This window comes from Pimephales promelas, chromosome 23 (genome assembly GCF_988280905.1).
Source record: "Pimephales promelas chromosome 23, fPimPro1.hap1.1, whole genome shotgun sequence".
Classification (NCBI taxonomy): Eukaryota; Metazoa; Chordata; class Actinopteri; order Cypriniformes; family Leuciscidae; genus Pimephales; species Pimephales promelas.
In genome coordinates this window covers 12,083,491-12,093,942 of record NC_142791.1, presented here as the reverse complement: position 1 = coordinate 12,093,942, position 10,452 = coordinate 12,083,491, and the positions used below count along the sequence as shown (strand labels likewise).

At 34.9% G+C, this 10,452-nt stretch overlaps 1 protein-coding gene across 2 annotated transcripts; it reads left to right on the top strand.

Annotated features, from left to right (window-relative positions):
• Positions 1-2,038: 2,038 nt before the first annotated feature.
• smtna (smoothelin a) lies at positions 2,039-9,417 on the top strand. 2 transcript variants are annotated; one of them, XM_039675521.2, is made up of 9 exons: positions 2,039-2,330; positions 4,203-4,236; positions 4,702-4,830; positions 4,925-5,000; positions 6,223-6,345; positions 6,454-6,508; positions 6,587-6,713; positions 7,654-7,805; positions 8,246-9,417. In XM_039675521.2, exons 3-9 carry the CDS (start codon positions 4,714-4,716, stop codon positions 8,394-8,396), a joined length of 801 nt encoding a protein of 266 aa, XP_039531455.2. In that variant the 5' UTR covers positions 2,039-2,330; positions 4,203-4,236; positions 4,702-4,713; the 3' UTR covers positions 8,397-9,417. The 2 variants fall into 2 exon arrangements, with proteins under 2 accessions (XP_039531455.2, XP_039531454.2); XM_039675520.2 differs by lacking the exon at positions 4,203-4,236 and having other exon boundaries at positions 2,041-2,330.
• Positions 9,418-10,452: the final 1,035 nt, after the last annotated feature.

The window sequence follows — 10,452 nt, the reverse complement described above, 5'->3', positions numbered from 1 at the left end:
CATGGAAAGCTGGACAAATACACTGGTTCAAAAACACGCTGTCTGGTGTCTCTTTTTCTTACATAAATCTTACATTTAGTATGTAAAAATGTTTTATTTGCTATTATTATTTTTCATATCAATATACTAGTTAAAACTAGCAGTGTTTTAAAACATGTTAAAAATATGCAAGCAGCATGCTAACTACAGTTACATGCTATATTGTCTTAAAATATGCTAACAACCTACGCTAGCAAAGTGTTAAAACATGCTCTGAGGTTTGTTTTCCTGTCTTCATCTGACGTTCTGTCTCTGACAATAAATCATTAAAGTCTCAAGCTTTTAAACCTATTTCATGATTTCAGGCCAGGTTTTATCAAGTCAACATCACCAAACTTTACCTATTTGTTCCTTTCAAAACCAGCATTACTGTGTGAAACTCATAATGGAAGTGAATTGGGCCAATTTGGAAACATTAACATCTTCACTGATTGTTTCAATAATGTAGGTACAAGATGTAAACAATATGCATGCTGTTACCATGACTTAGTGTGGGGAAAAAAACCTTTTCTGTTTAAGTTATTTCTAAATGTGCAACTTTGTTGATGTAACAACATAACACTGTAAACCCCAAAAAACACAAGTTTTAATAGAAGAATTAATAAAAGTGCTTTTATAAAATAATAAGCTTCACGTGTCTCTATTTAAATTGGCTCCATTTACTTCACATTGTAAGTGCCTCAACCCAACCTTAATTTACATATTTTTAAAGAAAAGAAGCAATGCGTCTTAATTCTTTTTTTTTTTTTTGTTGAGGTAAAATGAACAATGCTACAAATAAGCATTTGATTGAGCCTAACTTGTATTGTACCTTGTTTTTCACCTAGATGATGATAAAACAGTTCAAATGTCTATGGTGATGATACACAGGGCAACTTTTTTGAGCAATGTTGCTGGGCAATGTTGCCTTCAACGGGCAAGATGAGACACAGGACCGAAGACTGAACCTAAATGATCCAGATACAATTGTATTGGCCATTTTCAATGGGAAAGTACCCAAGCAACAATCGCTCGGCAAGATTGCCCAGCAACATTGCTCAAAGTGTACACTCTGGGTTGTTTTAACCGGATTTTGGGTCAAATATGGACAAACCCAGCCATTGGGTTAAAAATGTAATTTAACAATGTAACCCAATGGCTGGGTTTGTCCATATTTTACCCAAAATTTGGTTAAAACAACCCAGCATTTTAAGAGTGTATCATCACCTTTAGATGTATATTGAAGGAGGACGTCTAAAAGACCAAAATATCTTAGGGTTGAGACAGCAAACAATCACAGAATATTAGAAATCACAAAGCAAAAGCAACATGCTAACTACCATTCAGAGCACCATTACAAACGCATAACAATGACCTAGTAACAGCACACCAATGGTTCACAGTTTAGCAAAACTAACATTTTCTCCATGTTGAATGCTATGAAACATATCATTACAAGTTTTGTCACGGACAACTTTTGTATGAATAATATACCACATTAGTGAATGACTCACTGGACATCCAGACCAGTCTAAGCCAAGGTTTCCTTCACCCTCACTGTTTCCACATGTCATGCTAGCTCACTTCTGCCAGTAAGTGATTACGATAACCATCGGCCACCACTAGGTGGAGCCAAACACTCCTCCATTAAACACACAGAACACCTCCATCAAAGCCATGCTGTAATGGAGTGTGAAAATGTTTATGTGCCAGCGACATTTCTGGTCTCAGCTTTTGCAGATCAACACTACGACAAAAAAATGTTTACGTCTGCAGAGGAGAAACGGATGTGTCCAACCTGTGTAAACATGGAGCCGCTTCAACGCAACATCATCCTTGTTATGCCTTAATAAGGCAGTGTTCTCCGTCTGTCCACTCATTCACGATTTAGTACTGCGTAGAGCCAGGCCACATGCTTATGCAATCACTGTCATCACAAAGCATGCTGGGTGAGCACCATTTATCTCAACGTTTCCTTTCCTCTGGTTTTCAAACATATAAAAACCCTGATACCACTTTTTTAAGTGACAGTGTCTAGATAAAATGATGACGCATTTTTATAGATATGGCAAAGCTAACAGTAGGGAAAGATCAGAACAAGCAGTGCCAAAATATGTCACTTAAACTTAATGTCCCGTTCTACTGAATCCACGTTTTTCCTGGTCCCTTCAGGAGAGGGTGATGAGGGTCCGGGTGGGAGTGGCTCACAATGGCTCTGAAAAACTCACTCACTCCAGCATCAGAGTTGAGTGTATGTGACCTTTCTAAATCAGACTGCAAGACCTTTCCTCTGGACAGCCGCAGCGAGATTGGTGAGCTTTGTCTTTATGCTTCTTATTTTGCCAGATTTTTGTTTTTCTGCTGAATTTCCATTTATCTTTCAGTTCAATGATTATGTGATTACATAACAGCTATTACATCAGTGTAAGAGTGAAATGTTATTGAGCGGTTATATAAATTCCACCAAACATTATTATGTGTTATTATGGTAAAACTGTAGAAACAATATGACCCGTTCTGCTAGCTTCAGCCCACACATTATTCCCAACACATGCTGACATTGCAGCAGCAAAGAGCATCTGGACAATTGAGGCATCTGACTCATTGACTAATTGAATAATCGGGTCAATACAGGTGTCCTATTCAAGTAAATATTTAGTTTATAACATTGTCTGTGAGCGTGATCCACTAGAGTTTGACAACTATGGAGCCCCTAAGGGACATGGTGATGAGGGAAAATAACAGATTATATTTCAATGCATTTGTGTTTGCTTGTAAATCTTTTGGGTAGCAGTTTATTTTGATTGTCATCTTTTACTGACTACAAGTAACTTTGCAACTATATGTCAGCTAACAGATATTAGAGTGTTAGTAGACTGTCTGCTTAATATACGGCACAAAATAACACTTCATTTTGATGGTCCCACCACAGAAATTCCACTGACTAAAGATAACTTTGCATCTAGATGGCAACTTATTCTACTTGAACACCTAACCTAACCCTCTACTGATACTCTAATGAGTAGTTGACTTGACAAGTTACTTATTAATAAAATGTCTAAAGTGGAACATCCAAGTTTAACCAGATTTTGTGTTCCCTCAAGAAACTTTGCATTCGCTCACAAAACTATGCGTTCACTTACAAAAGAATGCAAAACTGGTAGATATTAAGGTCGAAAGAAAACCTATACGCCAATGCTTTTGCTAGTGAACATATCATTTTTGTGACCGCATGCAAAGTATCTCAGGGAAACCCAAAATTTTGTGACCAAACACAAAACTGTTGCTAGAAATAATCTGAGGTTGAAGGAAAATATATTTTTAATGCTTTTGTGAGTGAGTGAATGAAAGTTTCTTGGGGGAACTCAATCATTTTAGAGAATAACTTGTGGGGCCGCGAGAAATATAATTTGAAAAGCAATGAAATAATGTTCCTCCCATTTCATGTTTTTTTCAATAACCATGTTCTTAGAGTTCCCCATAGAGACAGTATATGTAGTTTTATTATTAAAACCTAAGAAGTTTTCTGTTTTGCTTAAAAAGTGCACTTGTACAATTTTTCTTTAAAATAAATACCTCTTGGTTTTATATTTTCTATCTAATCTTAGTCTTAAAGACTTTCTGGCTGATACCGATAATACTTTATATTTGATTTTGATATGTGAAAAGGCATGTCCCAAACACACAAATATGTTTTCATTATCATTTTTGCAACCTATTTAACACACTTGTAGCCAAATTTACTTTTAGCGGTAACATTAAAAACTAACTTTTTTCACGCGCACACACACACACACACACACACACACACTGCACAGGTCAAATAGACCTATATTGAGTCAGTCCAATGGTTGATACAACACATTATCCCACCGGTCACAATTGTGACCGATCATAAAACTCACTTTTTCACACAGTTTTAGTTTTCCATGAAAATTAAAAAAAAAAAAAAAAAAAAAAATATATATATATATATATATATATGATTGATTGTTTCAAAGGGATACTAATGACACAGGATTTTGATATTTTTGTGTCTGGGAAAAAGTTGGGAATAAATGGGTTAAGATTCTGTCAGAAGAGAGAAAGTCATACAAGTTTTGAACAACATTAAAATGATGACAGAATGTCCATTCCTGTAAATAGTCTCCACTCATAATAATAAATCACTTTGTTTGTGTTAGGGTCTCAGTTGGTTTACAGGACTACAGGAAGAAGGTGCGGGAGATATCTTAAGCTACTGCATGGTCAATGTCAGAGCCAACCAACATGGTTCTTCTTTATGTTGAAATGAATGTTTGGATTCTTTCCATTTAAATGTCCTTTTCCATTTATATGGATGCACAAAGTCATCATTATGTGTGGCTGGAAGCAGCGTGACATTTAATCTGTGAGAAAACAATCACGCTAAATATATTTTATTAATGAAACCTGTTTGTTCAGAAGCCGCTTTGGCTGTGACAGTTACATCAGCGTTTAGTAGCTACAGACTATCTTACTAGCATCTTGGGGTGTCTTAAATTAATATCCCAGTACTAGAAGTTCTCACACAAAGCTTTCAGAACATCTCTCCCTCATTTTTCCTATCCATAAACGTACTCCCTCATTCCCACGCACACATGGAGATTTACACATCTCGTAACCTGGCTCCATCAACACCTCCTGTTCCTCCTTCTGTCCCAGCTGTCACTAAAGATGGAGGGTGAGAAGGGAACATTAGAGGCAGGTATCAAAGAGCAACCTGATATGACGGGTCCACTGACAGTTGAACAGCTGGCTGCTATAGAGGATGAAGAGATCCTCAATAATATGGTAAGAGGCTACAAGTGGACCGGGCTTGTTATCATGGTTTGTCTTGACCATATTTAGGAACGTGTGTTTCCCTTTTGTTTATTGCGTGTAATAGCTAGATAAGGCTGTGGATTTCGAGGAGAGGAAAATGATCCGGGCTGCCATGAGAGAACTGCTCAAGAGAAAGAGGGGTGAGGATTTGGTCTTGTCCTTAATGCCACATATATTCAATCATATATATATATATTATATGACACAAACATTTTTTTAAGTCTAACTTGATTCCCGACATGCTTTTTGGTGAATCTTAAAACCTATCAAGAATCTGGTTTACAATCAAAAGGGAAAAAAATGTGTTGCATAAAGAAAATTAAGCATTTTTTTGTGTGACATTATTGTAAGCATACTTCATGGTTAGCGCTGCTGTCTAAAGTATTTATGGTAATAATAAGTGGGGAAAAGCATTTGGACAGGGTTATTCTCATTGTATCATTGGAATTGTGATAAAATGTCATGAAAATAATTGATAATTAATTTAATGATTTCAGTTAAAAGAATTATAATTTTTATTACAGTAATTTCAAAAGTGGACAGAGGTCAAATGCCACGAAAATAATGTAACAATGCAAAACATCTATTCTAAAAATTGGTTGTTATTAATTAAATTCTTCTATTCTTAATTTATATTTATATTTAAATTAATATAAGCTACCTTTCAAAAGTCTGTAAATTATTTTTTATATTTTTGAAAGGAGTCTCTTTCACCAAGGATGCATTTATTTGATTAAATAATACAGTAAAAAACTGTAATATTGTGAAATTATTACAATTTAAAACTGTAAAAATAAATAAATAACTGTTTTCTATTTTAATATATTTTAAAATGTAATTGATTCCTGTGATCAAAGCTGTATTTTCAGCATCATTACTCACGTGATCCTTCAGAAATCATTCTAACATGATGATTTGATGCTCAAGAAACATTAGGGATGCGCCGATATGAAAATCGGTGCATCCCATTCTTTACATAATTTTTTTTATACTTTATATTACTTTATATTTTTGAAAGCTGATGACCGATATATTGGCCAATAAATCTAAATCCATATTTTTATATAAACTTTCAGAGCCTGGTAACAAAAACAAAAATTTCACCATTAAAAGCCATGTCCTAAGCACACAATTATAGCGTTCTCATTATAATTTTATGTAGCTTATTAGCTTGACACTTATTGTATTGTGATAAATATAGACATGTTCTTGACAGGTTTCATGAGATTTAAGACACACAGGAAGTAAACTCAATAGAATAAACCACTGCTATTATTTGTTGAACTTTTCTAAACACACAGTAGTTTGTTTATTCTTTTTTGCGAATGAAAAATGTCCTCCTCTCGTCTCTGTCTCTCTTAGAACGGCGTGATAGGGAGCGGGCGGCCCGGATGGAGAACCTGCGTCAGCAGGGTAACGGAGGCAAGACAGCTGCTGGACTAAATAAGGAGCAGAAAGCCACTAATAACCCGAGCGGTGCACACAGTGAGTAACCATTACTCCTGAGGATCAGAACACTATGTTTACTGCAGTTCTTCTAACTGCAAGGCTTAGATAACCTCCCCTTTCTCTTTTTAATTAAATTCGGTACAGAGACGGCTCAGGCAAAAACATTTTCAACACCAACCTCTACAAAAATTGTGAGCAGGTGAGTCATTCCTAGAGGCCAGACAGGATGACAGGGATGAATCCCATCATCTGATTGTTTTATTTTTTTCTCCTAAAGTCCCGCTCAACCCCATGTGGCTAGGGATAAAAAAGTGCCGGGCGGCTCGGCAGTCGGGGTGCCAAACACTAAAGATGTCAAACAGATGCTGCTGGACTGGTGTCGTGTCAAGACTGAACCGTATGAGGTGGGCCTGAAGAGAGCAAATAAGATCAAATCAAACAGTTTCTGTTTTGCTACATTTCTCTGGCTCTGCAGCCCTCCCAGTGTGAATCTCATGGAAACATGTCCAGATCACATTTCACCAGAAGTATTTAACATAAAGAAAATCAAACCTATTTTAAGGATTTCTTTTGCATTTTGATATTTTTACGACAATTAAGCACGTTTTCCTTCTCATTCTCATTACTGTAATGCCTACTATTTTTTTTAATAAGCCTACCATATTTGTAAGACCGATTATGCTAAATGATAATTCCCTTTTTTACTATATTACTGGCCAAAAAATAACTGTTTTTATTACTGTTTTTATCACTTTTTTAAAATCCAACTCAGTTTTACAACAAATGCTTTATGTATAAATACTTTATATCTTTTTTATTTGCTTTATTACAATGGAAATTTGGAGGGTGGTGAGAAAAACCCCAAAATAACCTTAAAGGTCCTGATATACTTCAAGCGTAATCGAAGAACAAACTGGTGTGATGTCATTTTGAACAAAGTTGGGCCAAAACGAAGTTCATTTGGAATTCATTGCAGGAGTTAACAGCTTGCCAAAGCAAACTTTCCAGAAAAGTTTGATCTAGCTGGTAAACACCTTTGAACTACCATTGGTCTGAGGTGATTACGTAATATGAGAACTGAAGTTGTAAATGAAATTAAATGTTTTTGTTTAATATAAAGCTGCTTTCTTTTAAGTTCCCCTGTAGTTAATAATTGTATCCCTTAAAAATCATCTTTGATCACCAAAATGACAAATTTTTAAATCCTTAAAGAGATACTTCACCTGTATTTAAAATGGGTCATTTATGTAGAAGAAATGTGAAATTATTTTTTAATTTGGAGCTTTCTAGATTGAGAAAGTACATTTATTTTTTATTCACAATCTTACTTGATTCTTTGTTTAGGGTGTGAAAATCCAAAATTTCTCCTCTAGCTGGGCAGACGGTCTGGCGTTTTGTGCCCTGGTGCACAGGTTTTTCCCTGAGGGCTTTGAATATTGCACTCTCGACCCCTATGATCGCAGGGCCAACTTTGAGAAGGCGTTCAAGACTGCAGAGTAAGACATCACACTAATATTGCATCCTCACCTGCATCTCATGAAAAAATGTCTGAATTGTGTATCACCTAAAAAAAGAAATTTTAATCATCATATAAAATAATATAATATAAAATAAATATTATAATAATTACATAACAATATATATATATATATAATTATATTATACTTAAATAATAATGTATTTAAAAACTTTTTTAATTACTTTTAATCTTTTTCTCATCCAGGTATTTAAAAAAACAGCCAACATTAAAGATAGGACAACAATTTTATAAATTTTAAATTAAATAAAACATCAGCATTTATGGTAAAGAAAAATCCATGGTGGGAGGAGGAAATGTGCTTTTGTTAAGGTATTTTGTTGGGAAAATGTGCTCAAATTCTGAAAATAATATCCAAAAAATCATAATGTTCCTAAAACAGGCTTCATTTGTTTGTAGGAGACTAGCTGACTGTCCTCCCCTGCTGGACGTTGACGACTTGATGCGGATGCGAGAGCCCGACTGGAAGTGTGTGTACACATATATCCAGGAGTTCTACCGCTGCCTAGTAGAGAAAGGCCTAGTCAAGACTAAAAAGAAGATGCCATAGAAACTTTTTTGAGCATTTTCACTGTAAATGACCAAAGGGCCACAACAGGCACGACATAGGGCACATGTGACCTGACCTGCACCTTTTACCTAAGATCAGACAGATAGTCTATTATGTACTCATGCTCTTCTCTATTGCATAAAAACACATGCAGTGGACGAGGATTATAACCGGCGTGTTTGGCACTAGGGTGCAGCTGAGGCTCTGAAACAGTGCATTCCAGTGAGATTACACATGCATTAATCTCAGTCTATGCTTAGAGATTGTGTGAATGTGTGTGTGTATGTGTGTGTATACGCAGAAGGCTTTTTATGGTACTGCTACTCCCGGTTTTGAATGCACTCCAGCACAGAGACATCAGGCTTATAAGGGCATGCGATCTAATGCACAATTATTATTAACTCAGATTAATCGTTTGTTTAAAAATATAGACAGGGAACTTTTGCTATTATATAAACGAGTTCAGAAAGGACAACAAAGTCTAAAGCCTCAGAAATGTTTCTTTTTTCTCCTCCAGAATAGAAGTGTCACCTGATTTTGCATATAGGGTGAAATATGATTGCTTGAATGGTTTTCAGTTTCTCTCAACTTGTTCAGGATCAAAAGTGCATCATACAGAGCACTTGCTTGACACTAGCAAATGACCCTAGAACTGCACTAAGAGGGATTATGTCCAATAAAACCTCTCACTCAGGGATAGACACTCAAGGCCTGTAACATGCATGTAAGTGTTGTTTCAGAAGGCAAATGGCAATTTTTAAGTGCTTTTCAAATGTCCTCAACACTTTTTTTTTGCTTCATGGCTAATTACTTAAGTGCACCATAAAAATATGGCATTCTAATATAATAAAAAATCATTTAAGTAGGCTATTATTATTATCTTTAGTCATACAAGTACAGTTGCTGCATGTCAATCTGTATCGCTGTTCTGGTTTGATTAAATTATGGGTGTTATTTTCCTCCCACAGTGCATCACCAACTGTTTGCCAAGGATTATTAAATGTGATTTTCTTCCCTGTGATTTTTTTCTCTTTACTAACACGTACACACACACACACACACAAAATTTAATATATTATTGGATTTTAGTGATAAACCAAATAATACCCAAAAAAAGCACAAAATTCATAAAATCACTAGCTAATACGTTGAGGACACAGTCAAATAAAACTATAAATTGATTACTAATTAAAACATTATTCTCAGGAAAATGTGTTGCACAGGTATAAATGTGTTAAAAAATGTATAACATTTTTAAATAAATTGTCAGTTCCCTATCAGTCGCTCACGTTCGATGTTACGTCGACTTAAGGGTAACTTCAGGGAGCCCTAATCTTCGAGTACAGAATGAGCCAATAAATGAATGAGTGAACAATGAAAAACAATGAGTGCGTGCACACGCTTATATGTATATATATGACAAAAGGACATTAATAGACAAATATCTATACTTTGTAAAAAAATACTGTTGTATTTTCAAAATATATTATAGCCTACAAATTGTATACTGCAATGTATTTTGAAAGTATACTTCCAATGCATTGTTACAATGATCATTTCCAGCAAAGTTAAAATATACCTAAAATACATTTTAAAATATAGTGCAAATAAATAAACTTAAAAAAACAACAACGGAATTTTTACTTCAAGTATATTTTTCTAAAATTATACTAAAGTACAATTACACAATACAAAGTGTGTTCAAAGTTGTATTGTGAAAAGAGGTCAAAGCATGATGCTAATATAATTTCAATATATTTAAAGATAGTACAATTTTTGTAAGCATATTTGCAATGTAGCGTATTGAAAAGGGGAATATATTTCAAATACAACAAAGTATGTATTTTTTAACAAGGGCCTAATATAATACGGAAGTTGAAGTGCTTTATTGTGTAAATTTATTGTGAATTTTGTGATGTAAGTAGCCTATATCCATATGAAATTGCTTCTCGGACAAGCACATTTTTGGAGGGACTTGATTTTGTCCATGGGGAATTTATTTGATGGTTGGATATTGTTTGCTATTGATCGATATTGATACCTGTGACAGGTTGAC

Coding starts and splice junctions, on each gene's coding strand:
- smtna (XM_039675521.2), top strand. CDS start 4,714: ATGGAGGGTGAGAAGGGAACATTAGAGGCAGGTATCAAAGAGCAACCT. Junction 6,509..6,586: donor TCTACAAAAATTGTGAGCAG/GTGAGTCATTCC, acceptor TTTCTCCTAAAG/TCCCGCTCAACCCCATGTGG. Junction 7,806..8,245: donor AAGGCGTTCAAGACTGCAGA/GTAAGACATCAC, acceptor ATTTGTTTGTAG/GAGACTAGCTGACTGTCCTC.